General features: G+C 43.3%; 1 protein-coding gene across 2 annotated transcripts in view; it reads right to left on the bottom strand.

Annotated features, from left to right (window-relative positions):
* The window catches only part of LOC115358974 (receptor-type tyrosine-protein phosphatase gamma-like), a 528,184-nt gene extending 524,558 nt beyond the window's left edge, over positions 1–3,626 (bottom strand). For both annotated transcript variants that reach the window (XM_030051157.1, XM_030051156.1), the window contains exon 1: positions 3,032–3,626. In XM_030051157.1, the coding sequence (XP_029907017.1) occupies positions 3,032–3,116 (85 nt within the window). In that variant the 5' untranslated portion in view covers positions 3,117–3,626. The remainder of the gene's footprint in view (positions 1–3,031) is intronic.
* Between the last annotated feature and the right edge of the window lie 14,231 nt (positions 3,627–17,857).

Raw genomic sequence — 17,857 nt, 5'->3', positions numbered from 1 at the left:
TCACCTCTCAACGCCGTCCGACAGCGATGAGCCTGATTGGTGAAGAGGAGCGTGAATCCCATCACTGCCACTCCTGTCTCTCACCGTTCAAGCAGAACCGCGGAAAACCTCACGCTCCGAGGGCGATGTCGCAGAGATTAGACGTAGGTTTTTGCGAGTATTTTTTTGCAGAGTCGATTTCCGGGCCTTCTTCCCGTACTTTATTCCGGCACAATCGCACGTTTAAGGAGCTTACTAATACAAAAAAAAACAGGGGGGGGGTGTGGATGAGGTTCGGAGCAGCAGCGATAGGAGGCTGCAGATGATGATGATACCCAGCAGGAGAGAAACACACTCATCTCTGTTTTCTGTATCATCTGTGACCCCTGCACATAAAGCAGCCACCTCGGGCTCGCTCATCGCTGACACCTTGACAGCATGCGGTCCGGCTGAGAGAGAGAGAGAGAGGGAGAGAGAGGGAAAACGGAGAGAATAGAGAGAGGCTAAAACAAAGAGAGAGAGAGAGTGAGAGATAAAGGACATTATCAATGCATGTCCAAGTCCTTGAGCCGTGGATTTGCCCTTCTGTGACAATGCCCTCTTCCCCAGACATTTGTCATTCCTCTAAAAGCACTGCTGTGGCGGCGAGAGCATATAACCATCCCTCCATGCACCCATCCATCCATCCATCCTCCCATCCATTCACATATAACATGCATACATACATCAACTCATTTCTTGCAGCAGCTCTCTCGCTTCTCCGCTCCCCGGAGTTGATTTCTCTCTAGATTTGTGATCAGATGGAATGTGGGATGAAAAATGATGGAAGGGCATGACACACACACACACACACATACATGCACACAGGAAAAAAAAAAAAAAAAGAAACTGAATGCCTAACAAGAGCCCCATCGTGAGGACTGGGAGAATGAAATCCGTGATATTGAGGGGGAAAAAAAAAAAAAAAAAAAAAAAGAAAGAAATACTGGATAGTGGTGTGGATTTATTAGAGCAGTGTGTGTGTTGGGTTGTGGGCTACCAAGTCAACAGTGCAGGCTAATCTCCCTCTATGACTCTCTGTGTCTCTCACAGTCATATTCTCAGTTACACAGCATCTCTTAAAAGGCATGAGAAATATAATTGCTAATCCAGTGGAGCGGAGATGTGAGCTACAGCCTACTATTTCTGACTTTGGTGAAAAGTAGGCTAATACGACCAACCGGTTCTGTGATAATGTGTCATATCTAGCCGGGTATGCGGGTCGTAACTCAGTTCAGTGAATTTAAACGGCTTCTCCGACTGAGATCCAGCGGACCACCAAGGGTTCATGATGTGGAGGCTTCCGGCAAATTGATTTTTTTTTTTTTTTTTTTTTTTTTCGTTCACTGTTATTTCACTCCCTGGGTAGCACAATGAGATAATGCATGAAGATGCCTGCTTTGTCTGCAGGTTTCACTTTCCCCCCTCTGCTTCGAGTATCTACTTCAGAATTAAGTCATATCTGACAGCTAAAATCCTCTCAGATGGGCTTCCTTGGGATAAATCAATCAGTGATTCGTGGTCTAATGCTGATCTATTTTGGAGGGAGGGCCCTTGAACTGAACATGTCTGGGGTAGCCCTGAATTTAAAAAAAAAAACACAAGACGTGCTTGCATGATCCCTGCAGGGCTGGACTGTCAAAGCATCGGAAAGACGTTTCTGAGACCTTCCTCAGCGTTTGCCACTCTGGTCAAGGTCAAATTTCTTTTTCTTTTTTTTTTTTTTAAAACCTGATTCACATTTCTGGACAGAACCCACTGGTGGGGACAGCATGACTCAGAAGGCACAATGCAAAAAATCATCCCAGTTATGTAAAATACTACTCCTAATAGTGGTATTCCTTTGTTTAGCTTTGACATTATGTCAATACATGTCTTGGTGAGGTTTGAATGCACAGGACTGGGCTCTGGGGCCCACCCAGGGGCCCTTGATGGGGCTCCAGTGGGAGGGTCGTCCATGCAAAATGACAGAAAGCCTAATTCTATTGCAGTTTGCTGGAAATGACCCCAATCAGACAACGTAAGAAGGGCTATTGTGATCCTGGGATCCACTCTCACCACTGTGAACGCCTCTCCTATGTTGTGTAAAGTTGCACAATTCAATACTAAATCAACAATTCATCCTAATCCAGGCGCCTGGAATAAAATTAAATCAAACGGGGAGCCATCCTGTGTCTCTATTTGGGGGTTCACGGCATGCAACCCTTAATCTCGCCTGTGCTGCACAGGGCAGGACGCACCGTGCACACAAAAACAGCTGTGATTTTCAACCCCAACTGCAATTGTGGTTGTCTACTCGAGTCGGTAAAAACAGGTCTGCGCCTCGCTCCAGGCGGGGAGATAACGGCTTTGGCGGACGCGCCGCCGGCAGCCGAGGCATCACCTCGCTCCCGTTTTATCTCCTCCACATCCCCCATCCCGCCTGCATGACGCTCCTCTAATGACAGCCCGGTCCATATCAGCCTTTTTTGTCTCAGCGTGCTGGATGTCTAAAGGGTTAAAAAGCAAAGAGGTGGAATCGGAGAACCGAGAGAGAGGGGGGGGGCTGGTGAGGGAGGGGGGTCGGAGTTGCAGGACCGAGAAGAAGGCAGGGAAAAAATTCGCCTTGCCTATATGATGGAGTTGTGCTGTAAATTAGCATAGAGTGGAGGGGCATCAAACAGGTCACCCTGCGCACTGAAAACACACACACACACACACACACACACACACACACACACACACACACACACCAGAATAATAGATTTTTTCTTTTTCCATTCGCAGTCTCAGTTTTCAGTCGACGTGCCACGAAGAGCGTCAAGCCAAAAACGAAATATTCCCAGCCAAGCAGCGACCCGCTGTCGGATACATTCAGTGCGAGGTGACAGTGTTACTAAGAGCCTGTGATAAACGACTTTCGACCTGGAAATGTCTCAATAACAGCCACATTCTTCCATACAGCAGGCACAATGTGAAGACACAGCCACGGGAGAAAAGCCCAGTATGTGACTTATAGGGGAATGAAACTTACCAGGATGACAGTCGGCCCAAAAGGCGGACAAAACGAGAGACAAAATCCACCAGCAGCAACAGCACGATTGCAGCAGCCTCCGCATGGTAATAATATGCACATCGACATGCAAATAAAAAAGGGGCAACAACTGTTGAGTTTCTCCCTTTGCGGTCAAATCACCGACGCCTCGCTGCGTAAAAAGCGGCGCCGGAGACGCAGCGGAGACGGAGACTGGGCACGGCGACTTGAGCGGTGGAGGTGGAGGGCGGAGAATTTGAGTTAGAGGTCCAGCAAAGAGTCTTTCCGTGACAAAATCCCCTTGATATTCCCGGGCAGGAACATAACACTCAGATACAGACGGTAGCGGAGCGGCAGGCGAGAAAAAGGAAAAAACGGGTTAGAGGAGACTAGTGACTAGCGACTGTCCGCGCGGCGCGTCGTCGCTGATGCGACTGCGGCGGAGGAGGCAGCGCTTCTCGGGTAAGCGGAGAGTGGAGAGTCGGTGGTAGTGGTAGCGGTTGTGGTGGAGAGGCGCTGGAAGCTTTCCATTCCTCCATCCATCCAGGATGTAGCGTGTGAGCCCAAGTCTGGCAGAGACTTTAAAACAGTCTTGAGGGGAGAGAGGAAAAAGCGAGGATGAGAGAGAGAGAGAGAGAGAGAGAGAGAGAGAGAGAGTCATTCCTCTGGATCCTAGCGCCGGCGAGGCAGAGCTCATTGCTCACAATATCAAGCGACACCACCACAATGTTCCATAATAATAATAATTATTCTTATTATTATACACATGCTTTCCATGGGGTCCCCGAGCGCGCGCGTGTGTGCGTGTGAGCGTGCGTGTGTGTCGGTGCCCCCCAGAATACATCCACATCAGAGTGAAACACACCCAGATTTTCTAAGGAACCTCATTTACCCAGATTTTGTTTTATAAGGATGTGCCGATATGTTTTATCATGACGCCAAAAACGACGTTTCCCCACGACTAGCAGCCCGCACTGAGGCGTGGCTTTGACATGACTGTTAGACAAATCATGCAAACGAACAACGGGTTAAGTGACTCTCCTGAAAAGGTCACAGGAACGCAGATTCCACAATCAGTCAAATATCAGCGGCAAAATATCAGCCGAAACTGATATAGTCTGATATAATCTGATATAATCTGCCGATGTTGATGCCTGGCTGTGTTTAGTGAGGATTTGGTCCAGAGTGACACGTGGGTCAGAAACGGACATGGGTCCAAATCAAATATTCAAAATCATAGTATCCAAGTCATTATAGCCAGAGGAGGACAAAGTACATTTACTCGAGTACAGTACTGAAGTAGGTTTTCCGACTATCTGTACTTTACTTGAGGTTTTGTAATTTTTTTTTTTTTTTTTTTTTTTTTTTTTTACTTATGATTTTTACTCCACTACATAATATCATAGACAGATATTCTAGTTTTGACACTGACATGTAGTTTTGATTTGGACTTGATTTGGATTTTTCATTTGACGAGGAAATGTAGTTGTACGTCAAAAAATAAATAAAAATAAAAATAAATTCGTGGCTGATAATTTAGTGACTTTTGTCAATTAATTTTTCACACAGAGCAGATATCTGTTGTCAGTCATCAGTCATTGCCACACTCGTTTACACAAATAAATATTTTTTAATTTTATTAAATATTCGAACACATATTAAATGTTTGAAAGTTTTGGTGGTAAATGATATTAAATGGCAGAACTTTTCCTCAGCCGTTCTTTTTTCCAACAAACAGAAACACAAACAGGAACACAGATCCACATTTGGCCCGCTTTGATGAGACCTTGCCCCAAGGTCTTCTGTATATTGAATGATGTAGTGCACATGGGGAAGGATACAGCAGTGCATAATGTATGTGCGTTTCCCCGGAGCCCATGGAGCAACCTCAAGGCCCCCTGGAGGTCCCTCAGGCCCCAGTTTGGGCACCATCCTGCTGGGTATACCACTCTATCTGTCAATCAAACGGCGCTCTGTAAAACCATCATTAATTGAAGTGTAACAACTTGGAGAACCGGTATTGATTTCACCCTCTCAAAAAAACCCCAACAATAATCCCAGAATAAAATCAGGTATCTCTCATAATATTATAGAGATGTTATAATGATAATAATAGGAGGTAGTAATACCATAAAGTACAATGAGGTCACTAAAATCTCACTCTTGAGTACCAGAGATAGTCCCTATCAAAAAATTATAGAATTATAATGGTGATATCATACTGTAGAAGATAAAAATATATTATAATTTACATCAAGGCCACTGTAAACTCACTACTAAGCAGCAGAGGCACGCCGCAAGTCCAGTTGTGATTATTGTATTGATTTTTTATCTATATATCTATCAGGTCAGCACCATCAGTGTTTCCTATAGGAGTGTATTTGCTTGGCCGTGGATCCATGTGTGTGTACGTGAAGCTGCTTTTCCTCTTTCCCTTTGTGAAGTGTCCATTGTGTGTGGCCGGCACAGTGCGTCATAATTTTACAAAGCAGTGTGTGGGAATGACAATAAAACGGGCGACAGTGTCCGCGGTGAAACCTGAACAACTTTGCTCCTCACCAGCTTGGAATCTGTTGACATTTTGTATTGAACCCCTACACACACACACACACACACACACACACGCACACACACACAGGTGCAGCTCGCATTGTCAGGCTCTTTTCATGCGGCATCCAAGGCTGAGCGCGGACAGAGTTGACTAAACAATACCGAGCGTGAACAATGTTCGAGATGATGCAGCGCTGCAGACGGCGCGCTCTGAGCTCCGGCCCGGACTGACCCGGGGCACCTCGGTAATCTCTGGCTGTGATGTGGAAATCTCCCCCACGCAAACCAAAAAAAAAAAAACTGTGTTCAATTTCACTGAACCAAACAGAGGAATCTCCTGCGGCGTAGACACAGTTCATGACAAATATACCCCAAATCTCCACGGTAACAAACCTTCCTCTAACCTTAAACATGAACTGAACCCCCGTGCATGGATGTGCACGCCCAGCAGGTGCATTTAATCATTTCCTGACTTCTTTGCTGGTACTTTACTTTTTATATGTGTTTGGTGCTACTTAAAGACAGAATGAGAAGGGAACAAAAAAACAATGGAGAGACTCATGCAAAATAGTGAGCCACTAGCAGTGTGTGTTGGTGTGTGTGTCTGCAGAGACCCTGCCCTCTGCCTGCACTGCAAAAACGCAAAATCTTACCAAGATTATTTGTCTTATTTCAAGTCAAAAATGTCTTATTTCTAGTCAAAATATCTCACTACACTTAAAATAAGACATGATCACCTCAGAAGTAAATTGTTTTTAGACAGTTTTCACCTGTTTCAAGTGAAAATTCACTTGATACAAGTGAAAATTTGCTTGTTTCATTGGCAAAATTTGCCAGTGGAAAAAGTCAAAATTCACTTGAAATAAGTGAAAATTAGCTAGAAACAAGAAACAAATTTTGCCAATGAAACAAGCAAATTTTCACTTGAAACAAGAGACAATTGTCTAAAAACAAGTTACTTCTGAGGTGATCATGTCTTATTTTAAGTGTAATGAGATATTTTGACTAGAAATAAGACATTTTTTTACTTGAAATAAGACAAATAATCTTGGTAAGATTTTGAGTTTTTGCAGTGTGGACTTTCTTGCTCCGCTGAGCTCGGGACTCTTCTGGGCGTCGGCCTTTGTGCAGCGGGTGTGTAGCTCCCAGCCAATCACAGCACAGCGCAGCGCCGTGCCAGATCGATAGCACAACATCCAGTAAGAAGCTAGGAAAATCACGGATGCGGATTCTGGAAAAAAAAAAAAAAGGAAATCTAACGAGGTGAAATGTTGAGTGGACAAAGCTCGTATCAGGGGGTCGGCTTTCACCCGCTGGCGAGCACTGAGGGAGAGGAGGAGGATGAAGAGCGACGCACTGTTCATTCTAGCCAGGGAGGAGGAGCCAACTTTGAATGTTGTGTTCACAAACCACAAGCGACATCCTACCCCTTCCTCCTTTAAATGGGGACTCTTTGCATGTTATACTTTCAATTTCACTCAATTACATTGATGACAGATGTTCACAAGACAAGCAAGGTGACGCTGAATACCTTTGACTCATCTTCATCCGAGCCCCGTCTCCTAAAAATTGCATTCTCATGTGACAAAAAAAAAGAAAACAAAATATGTATCACATGAACATTTGTAATCCCTTAAGCTGAAGGGAGGCGGGGGGCAGATGGGTCAGACAATCTACTCTGACAGCGGCTCCATCACTGTAACCAAGTGGCTTTTGCACCCAAACTTTCCCTAACCCGAAAGCAATTACAGTGGTCCCTTGTTAATCGCGGGAGTTACGTTCTAAAAATAACCCGCAATAGGCGAAATCCGCGAAGTAGTCAGCTTTATTTTTTACAATTATTCTAGATGTTTTAAGGCTGTAAAACCCCTCACTACACACTTTATACACTTTTCTCAGACAGGCATTAACATTTTCTCACTTTTCTCTCTTGTTTAAACACTCTCAAAGTTCAAACCAAGCCCGGAGTGGCTAATCGGGACGACCGGGACAATTCCCGGTGGGCCGGTCTGATGTTTGGGCCGCGAGGGCCGGTGTTCACTTTTTTTATTTTTTATTTTTTTGGGGCCGGTGTTCAGTCAAGTCATGGCAGTGGGTTGATCACCTATGCTGCTTACTGCTGTGCCTGGGCCGCCTCCGCCTCCACTGGCAGCTCTTTTTTTTTGTTGTTTTTTTTTTGTTTGTTTTTTTCAGACGCACCCTGACGTAACACGTCCGTGCACTCGGTCAGTGGTGTTTCAAAGATGGAAAGTAGAAAGAGCAAGGGTGGCGCGGAGAAGGCAAGAATTAAAAAGAGGAAAACTCTGGAAACAGACGCAGCCAAATCTGCTAAAATTGGCGACTTTTTCACTAAAACGAGCTCGCCGTTTGAAACGACAAATGAGGACGATGAAACGGGTAAGGCAAGATGTTGAACTTTGCCTGCAAACCACCGTTCAAGTTAATTAATTATCAAGTCAATGAATTGTGTGGCGTTGTGACATAACATAACCTTATATAATTTAAATAATAGTATGATGCAACGCCACATAACTTGGAAACTTTATCTTGTAGCCCCTCAGAGTCAGAAGCACCAGGCATGAGCCCACAAGTCCAGAGTGGGCAGGGAGGATTGCTCATTGAGTGAATATTATTAGAATTAATATAATGAAGAGTATGGTGTAGACCTGCTCTATATGAAAAGTGTCCTGAGATGCTAGATGATTCAGCACTATGTAACGGGCGTGCATTGTCTTTAACAGTTTAATATTTTGCTGGATGCACATCCGTTAACCCTTATATATTCTGCGTGGTGTTCTATGTTGTGCTGGATGAAGGAATGACCCGGACCACGATCCACTGCTGGTTGCTGTTTAATGAAGGCAGGACGATGGATTTGTCTGTACAAATCAACAAAAAAACACAAAAAGGCTGTAACATGCAGTCTCCTCCACACAGCATACAGGTCTCAAGCTCCTGTTAGCAGATACACAGACACGGAAAACCCTGTAATGCGCGGAAATATGTCTACAACAAAACTAGCAACTGGAAGAATGTTTCTGGGCGATTTCCATGGCACTTTTGAGACAGGAAAGCAGAGACTTGGCATAAGAGTCATAGTCAACAACTCCTCCCAGCAAGCAATAGACGTCATGTAAACGCCTCGGCTAGATGTAGCCTTAATTTAGCCCGGCTAAGTGTAACCTACATTTAGCCGACATAATTTTGAAATTGGTCAAACATAGTTTTTGCCAACGCAACTTGCAAAATGTACAGTATTCAATCAGGTAAGCAAAGTCAACAGTGATTGCAACAGTGTTTAGTTTAATTTTTTGACATGTTCTATACATAGCCCCAATTTAGCTCACAATCAGACTGGATATTTGTAGCCGACTTCTAGACAGTACTGTTTCGTTGTAGTTTAAACTGCTGTATACTACGTATACTACTGCATAGTGAAAATTTTCACTATGCAGTTTTTGAGATTGATAATATCCCATCATGTCTGCAGTGTCAACAATACATAAAAGTGGTCAATACCATTTATTCCATATGGTTTATGTGTAGCCACGATTTAGCCTTGAATTTGACTGGCTACGTGTAGCCTGTTCTTAGCCCATCTGGCGAAATCGAGGCAAGCAGTTGTTGTGATTTCAACGGCCCTGATAGACCGGCTATGTGTATCCCACTTCCAGCCAAAACACTGTTAAAATAGGTTACATGTAACGTTAGCTTTGGCCACAGGACCCTTCTCGATGTGCATGCCATAATTTCATGTCAGCAACTATGAAAACAAATTTCCATGAAGTGGTCTACTTTTAGCCACGATTTAGCTCTGAATTTAACATAGCAAATCCCATTTTGCGAATTAATATTAACTTATTAATTGATATTTTTGCTGTCACACATATTAATACACACCATTCTCAGTATTTTACTTTTTCAGTTTAAAAGTAACATAATGAAATTACGATTCTCAACTGCTAGAGGGTAGTTGAACTGCGTCAGAGACAGGACGACTGACATCGCGAGACACCGCGATAATAGGCTGGAAGTGTCGGTTGACAAAGAAGGAGAGCCATTTTGTGAGCAGCTCACGCCACGCCACGCCGCTGCGACGTTGTTATTGCGAGTAAGTGTGTCTTTGTCTCGTCATGTGTTCATTATTTATGTACATTATTTGATATATATGCAGGAACCGTGCTTATATATCGGGAATGTTCGCAGTTTAGACTAAGCCAGTGTACCTTACCTTAACAACACGTGGCTTTTTTTACTTTCCTTTTTTTTTTTTTTTTAAACCTAACTTATCTAACAGTTAGAAGCTCATGTGCTGGCAATATTCACGCCCATTTCGCATAAGCAGATGATGGTCATTCAAATTGCATATGTTTCCGTATTTCCCAAAGTAACTGCAGTGCCCGTTCTTGGCTGAACGGTTACCTCCGCCATAGGTTCTCGACAACCACTCATCCCGAAAACAGCACGGGCGACTCTGCACAAAATCTTACACAATTAAGGGAATTTGGTTGGTCTTTTAAATTTATACACGCTCAAAAATGCCACCTTTATCTGGGAAGCCGTGTTTGGCCAGTAATATCCGCGAAACTATTGTTTCTAGCTTCAGTAAACACTGAACGATGGAAGAGGAAGATGTTCTCAGTAAGGTATGATTGAACTGTTAAGTTTTTATTGCGTGCCTACTTTTTCTACGGCCCTAGATTTGGGGAGGGAAAAAAAACGAAATTCCTCAAAGAGAGTGAGTGTGTTTACATGTGCATTAGTATCCTGGTTTTGAGCCTTATCCATTTTTTTTATTAAGTATACGTTGTTTACATGGATAATAATAATAATAATAATTTTGAAATGTACCTTTGTCCACAATTAATAACTTCCTTAATATGTATCTTGTTTTAGGGTTTTAACCAATGGCCTGATGGCAAAATTTAACATGAAGGGTGGTGGGCCAATCGAGAAGCTGCCTTTTGAGAAGACCAGGCTATTCACAGTCATGAAATAAGAAATAAGTAGGGTGGCTTCCCATTGTTTTGTTTTTTGTTGTTGTTGCTGTTGTTATTTTTAAGGTATCTTTAAGTTTTTAATTTTTTTAAATTTTTAATTATTGTAAATCTTGTTCTTGTTTTCCTGTTAAATATTGTATTATTTCATTATATTTTTTTTTTGTATTGTTTTAAAATGATCCTAATTTGAAGTGTTATATAATTTATATCTTCTATCATTGTTTTTGTTTAGTGTTTTACAAGTTCTAATAATAAATTCTTTACATTTAATCTGTCTGGATGGTTTTCCTTGTATTTGAATAAATAGAATCCTCAGTCCATTATTTTTCAGTCTGTTAGATGTATATAGTAGTTGTTCAGTAGCTGTGTCTAACTGATGGCTAAGCTGCATTTGGGCGACGGTTAGATGTCTACTAAATTTTCACTGACAGCCCAAATTTTGCCGTGTTTTAGCCTAGATGTTATTTTGGCCTCTATTAGACGTACATATGTAGTCGTTCATTGGATGTCTAATTGATGACTAGGCTATACTTGGGCAATGGCTAGACGTCTACTAAATTTTCACTGACAGCCCAAATTTTGCCATGTTTTAGCCCAGACGTCAGGTCTACGTATAGACGTCTATTAGACGTCTTTTAAACTAAAAAATGCTTGCTGGGCTGGGTCGTTCAAGACCTGCCTAAACAAAATGTCCACTGGCAATCTGGGAACACGCCCAAACATCAAAAAGAAGGGTGCATAACCCGTGGTCTCGTGAATGGTGGCGTTATAGGCAAACGTGAGAGTCTGGATTTGTTGTGGCCACTGTTTTTTTTCCTTAAGGGGAAGGGTACGGAGCATGCTACCCAAAGTGCGACTGAATCGCTCAGTTCCCCCATTGCCCATTGGGTGGTAGGCAGTTGTGTGGGATTTTGCAACACCGGCCAGATGAAGGAGCTCTGCAATCAAGTTGCTCTCAAAATTGGTGCCCTGATCGGAATGTATCCTCTCAGGGAAACCGTAAACACAGAACACGTTGTCCCAAAGCTTTCTGGCGACCTGCTTTGCTGTCTGATTGGCACGAGGAAATGCATGAGCAAGTTTGGTGAAATGGTCGGCGACCACTAGGACGTCCACAGACCGCTGCTTGCTGTCCTCTGCTGACCAAAAATCCATGCACACTAACTCCATCGGCGCAGAGGTCTTGATGCTTTCCAGGGGCGCACGAGCAGCGGGCTCCGGCGACTTCCCAAATACACATCTCGGACAGCATCTGACATGTGCCCTCACATCCCTCTCCATATCAGGCCAGTAAAAGCGCTGTCTTGCAAGTGAGAGAGTACGGTCCTGGCCCTGATGACCAGCCAGGTCGTGAATGCCCAACAATGCCTTGTTCTTTAGACTCAGGGGCATCGCATATTGAGATCTTCTCTGCTTGGACATGGGATCTCTCGTCACCCTATACAACACTCCATCATGGACTTCCAACTTATCCCATTGCTTGAACAATCTGAGGACCTTCGAATTTTTTTTTTTTTTTTTTTTTTTTTTTTTTTTTTTTGCAATAATGGAGGGACTTTTATTGCAGACAAAGAACAAAAGACAATCTATGATCTCTCACAGGAATCAAAAAGAGCCAATCATTTTAACATAGTCACAAACTCTTGAGGAGTCAGAAAATTACAGACTTCACAGAAAAAAATAAGATTTTTTTCCAAAAATAAAACAGCCTGCATATTTCCTGAACAATAATAATGACTCTGGCCTGCCTAAATTTCCAGTGCAACTTTACAGCTAAGTTACAGCTAAATGATGTCTCCTCCTGATTCGGGTTTCAGCTCCTGGCTGCCTGTGCTGCACATGTCCTCATATATGTTCTCCAGCTCATCCGGGTCACGGCACCATTGTAACGGGCGTGCATTGTCTTTAACAGTTTAATATTTTGCTGGATGCACATCCGTTAACCCTTATATATTCTGCGTGGTGTTCTATGTTGTGCTGGATGAAGGAATGACCCGGACCACGATCCACTGCTGGTTGCTGTTTAATGAAGGCAGGACGATGGATTTGTCTGTACAAATCAACAAAAAAAAACACAAAAAGGATGTAACATGCAGTCTCCTCCACACAGCATACAGGTCTCAAGCTCCTCCGCTCAGCAAGTCTGGCGCGAACGGCACATACACACATGGCTAATACTAATATAACTTTTAGTATTAATAGCAGAATTACTTTAAAATAAAAATATGAAAATGAATTAAATAAATTATATAAATGCTCTGTGTAACATGAATTCCTTTTGCATGTATAATGCAACCAGTGTAAACACTTGTAAACATATCAGATGAATTGTAATAAACATAATGCACATACCTGTACAAATCAACAAAAAAACACAAAAAGGCTGTAACATGCAGTCTCCTCCACACAGCATACAGGTCTCAAGCTCCTGTTAGCAGATACACACACACGGAAAACCCTGTAATGCGCGGAAATATGTCTACAACAAAACTAGCAACTGGAAGAATGTTTCTGGGCGATTTCCATGGCACTTTTGAGACAGGAAAGCAGAGACTTGGCCTAAGAGTCATAGTCAACAACTCCTGGGTCGTTCAAGACCTGCCTAAACAAAATGTCCACTGGCGATCTGGGAACACGCCCAAACATCAAAAAGAAGGGTGCATAACCCGTGGTCTCGTGAATGGTGGCGTTATAGGCAAACGTGAGAGTCTGGATTTGTTGTGGCCACTGTTTTTTTTCCTTAAGGGGAAGGGTACGGAGCATGCTACCCAAAGTGCGATTGAATCGCTCAGTTCCCCCATTGCCCATTGGGTGGTAGGCAGTTGTGTGGGATTTTGCAACACCGGCCAGATGAAGGAGCTCTGCAGTCAAGCTGCTCTCAAAATTGGTGCCCTGATCGGAATGTATCCTCTCAGGGAAACCGTAAACACAGAACACGTTGTCCCAAAGTTTTCTGATTGGCACAAGGAAATGCATGAGCAAGTTTGGTGAAATGGTCGGTGACCACTAGGACGTCCACAGACCGCTGCTTGCTGTCCTCTGCTGACCAAAAATCCATGCACACTAACTCCATCGGCGCAGAGGTCTTGATGCTTTCCAGGGGCGCACGAGCAGCGGGCTCCGGCGACTTCCCAAATACACATCTCGGACAGCATCTGACATGTGCCCTCACATGCCTCTCCATATCAGGCCAGTAAAAGCGCTGTCTTGCAAGTGAGAGAGTACGGTCCTGGCCCTGATGACCAGCCAGGTCGTGAATGCCCAACAATGCCTTGTTCTTTAGACTCAGGGGCATCGCATATTGAGATCTTCTCTGCTTGGACATGGGATCTCTCGTCACCCTTTACAACACTCCATCATCTTATCCCATTGCTTGAACAAAACAATCTGAGGACCTTCGAATTTTTTTTTTTTTTTTGCAATAATGGAGGGACTTTTATTGCAGACAAAGAACAAAAGACAATCTTTGATCTCTCACAGGAATCAAAAAGAGCCAATCATTTTAACATAGTCACAAACTCTTGAGGAGTCAGAAAATTACAGACTTCACAAAAAAAAATAAGATTTTTTTCCAAAAATAAAACAGCCAGCATATTTCCTGAACAATAATAATGACTCTGGCCTGCCTAAATTTCCAGTGCAACTTTACAGCTAAGTTACAGCTAAATGATGTCTCCTCCTGATTCGGGTTTCAGCTCCTGGCTGCCTATGCTGCACATGTCCTCATATATGTTCTCCAGCTCATCCGGGTCACGGCACCATTGTAACGGGCGTGCGTTGTCTTTAACAGTTTAATATTTTGCTGGATGCACCTCCGTTAACCCTTATATATTCTGCGTGGTGTTCTATGTTGTGCTGGATGAAGGAATGACCCGGACCACGATCCACTGCTGGTTGCTGTTTAATGAAGGCAGGACGATGGATTTGTCTGTACAAATCAACAAAAAAAAACACAAAAAGGCTGTAACATGCAGTCTCCTCCACACAGCATACAGGTCTCAAGCTCCTCCGCTCAGCAAGTCTGGCGCGAACGGCACATACACACATGGCTAATACTAATATAACTTTTAGTATTAATAGCAGAATTACTTTAAAATAAAAATATGAAAATGAATTAAATAAATTATATAAATGCTCTGTGTAACATGAATTCCTTTTGCATGTATAATGCAACCAGTGTAAACACTTGTAAACATATCAGATGAACTGTAATAAACATAATGCACATACCTGTACAAATCAACAAAAAAAACACAAAAAGGCTGTAATAGGGCTGGGCGATATGGACCAAAAGTCATATCCCGATATGTTTTGGCTGAATATCGATATACGATATATATCCCGATATTTTTTCCTTAAAGTGAGAGCAAATGTTCAGTCATAGTCAAAGCCCAATATGACATGACGGGGCTGGAGCTTTTTCGGGTTGTGGATGGCTTGTGGCTGGGGCTTCTGCAGTGTTCCTGGTAGTATTTGGGGGGCAGGGGCTGCTACAGGAACGTCCTCTCGCTCGGCCCTCTCACCTGCCGTGTCTCCACTGAGAGGCCGAGTGAGAGGACGTTCCTGTAAAGTTACCGGGCGGCTGCACGACCATGACCGGTAGGGCTGTGACAACGAACTTCGAAATTCGATATTAATTCGAACTGGAGGGAGGGATATAACGTTCGATTGCTGAAATTCACGTTCGAATGTGTGTGTGTGTGTGTGTGTATGTGTGTCTTTGTTTGCGTTGCGTAACGACGCAAATCAACGTTACGCGTGATCGTGCGCGGGATAAAAAAGTGTGGGCATGCATCAGTGCAGCGTGCACCTGTAGGAAGTTTACAGCATGGCTGAAAACAATGCAGCAGCAGAACCGGTCCCGGAGACTGAAATCACAGTTCATTTTCATGTTCATTTTGATATTTATTTTCGTATTTGGCAGTGACAAAATAGCATTGTCTGGCAGCTTTGAAAAATGGTTGTATTGTCGCTGACCTGACCTGTTGCAATGGATACGTTTGGCTGCTTTATTAAACGTCATTGCTGTACTTTTTGTGGTCTGTTTTATATATTCTAGACATTCCTAAGAAATTTCATATTGAGTGAGAGTTGAAGTGCATTAGTTATCTTGCGTGCTTATTAAAATACGATCGTAAATACATCCAGATTATCATTATTAATGTTGTGCTTTTCAGAAGGAAAGCGCTTGTTAATATGGTTGAAACGCCCTCTGGCGGACAGACCGTAAATGACACCCATATTGTACATATCAATAGGCTAAACAATAGACTAAAATTGACCCTAAAAATTCGAACATAATTCGATATTTGACATTATAGGGCAATCGAAATTCGAAATTTATTTTAGAGGAAAGTCACCGGGGCATTTTGATGCCCCGGTCATTGACCGGGGCATCAAAATGCCTGTTGTTAAAAAAGCCTGTTGTTAGCGTTAGCTAACGTCCGCTAAAGCTAACGTTAGCGTCCCTAAAAATTCCGGCTAAAAGTGTGTTGTTAGCGTTAGCTAACGTTAGCTAGCACGTTAGCGTTAGCTTGGTAGTGTTGGCCGTGTTGCTAGGGACGCCTAGCGCCCGGCTGTTTGCTTTCTGTTGACACCACATCGCACCGTGAGTAAATCCAGTCAGCACCAAGTAAACCCCAAGCCCCACCCGGGAGTTTTTCGGGGCTGTTCAGAGTCCCTACCCCGAGGCAGGGCCGTTTTTAGCCCCTGTAAAAGTTAAGGAACTCTCTCCTTCGGGGTAGTTCCTGCGGTGGAGACACGCGACAACGGCCCCGGCCCCATAAAATTACTCCGAGAGTGCCGGAGTGTTTGCCCCCGCCCCTCCTCTGTGCACGACAGAGGAGGGGCGGGGGCGCGCGGAGCAGTGCAGAGCTCCGGGTCAGCAGGTCAGCAGGTCAGCAGAGCAAGGATCACAGCGCAAATTTGAACTATATCGATATATGCGATATAGTCTGATTCCATATCACATTTAAAAATATATCGATATGATTTTTATATCGATATATCGCCCAGCCCTAGGCTGTAACATGCAGTCTCCTCCACACAGCATACAGGTCTCAAGCTCCTGTTAGCAGATACACACACACGGAAAACCCTGTAATGCGCGGAAATATGTCTACAACAAAACTAGCAAAAAAAAGTCCGTTTACAAAGTTTATATTCGATTGACACATTGACTGCATGCTCATAACCTTGAGACTAACACTTTTACATGTGTAAAACAAAGTTTGCATTGTCCAAAACCCGAAATAAATGTTCAAAAGTGACGGGTAAAATAATACGTTACCTCCGCTCAGCAAGTCTGGCGCGAACTGAGAGAAGCACAAGGCCTGCGACCTCTTAAAGTGACAGTCCAGGTATTAACACTCTGGTCTAACTACAACATTCAACCATGAATATAAGCAATAAAACGCATCTTAAACATATAGAAAACAATATTTATCAGGATTTGGTGACATTTCAAATGTAAAAATAAAGACACAATTTCAACCTGGTTACAACTACATTAATGAAACTGACCTGAATTGGTCAGAAGGCTTTGTAAAAAGGGGAGATTGGTGCTGAGAATTATGACAATTTTTAAAATGTGATTTGGTGTCAGAAGCAGAGCCAGGAGCCAGTAGTGATGAGGGGATTGCTTCTGTCAGTATGGAAGGAACAGGTGAGCTGTTGAGTGTGTGAACAAGCAAGCATTAGTTCCAATATAACCACTTTCTATGCTCAAACGATAGTAGGTGGTGACCCGTTATATTTTTTTATTTTAATAATAATAGGTGGTGATCTAAAGTGGGCCAGTCTGAGGCATGAAACTCCAGGGCTGAACATGAGTCCCACTCCGGCCCTGGTTCAAACCTTCGTAGAAAAATAAGTCCAGTATTATAGAATGAAACCAAAGATCAAACCAAAACCAAAGAACACAATGCGCTGTAAGGAAAAAAAAAAAAAAAAAAAAAAAAAAAAAAAGCATGCACTAAAAAAAATTGCACTAAAAAATAATCCGCGAAACTGCAAGGCCGCAAAAGGTGAACCGCATTATAGCGAGGGACAACTGTACATGGAATTATTGTTTTGTGTTGATTTTGGCGCCCCCTGTGGACAAAGGCGGTAGTGTTTTCCCAGAATGAAGACTGAATTTCCCCTGAGCGCCAACGCCTCGCGCGGTAAACATCTTGATCTGGCCCTGTTGTGAAAGCGAGCGAAGGAAAGACGTCAGCGTCACTAAAAAAAGACACCGAGAGCAAAATGCAACAGCTGCGGTGACGGTGTTTCATAC

The sequence above is a fragment of the Myripristis murdjan genome, chromosome 5, assembly GCF_902150065.1.
Source record: "Myripristis murdjan chromosome 5, fMyrMur1.1, whole genome shotgun sequence".
Classification (NCBI taxonomy): Eukaryota; Metazoa; Chordata; class Actinopteri; order Holocentriformes; family Holocentridae; genus Myripristis; species Myripristis murdjan.
The sequence above is the reverse complement of the archived record's forward strand: the minus strand, read 5'-3'. Positions and strand labels throughout refer to the sequence as shown.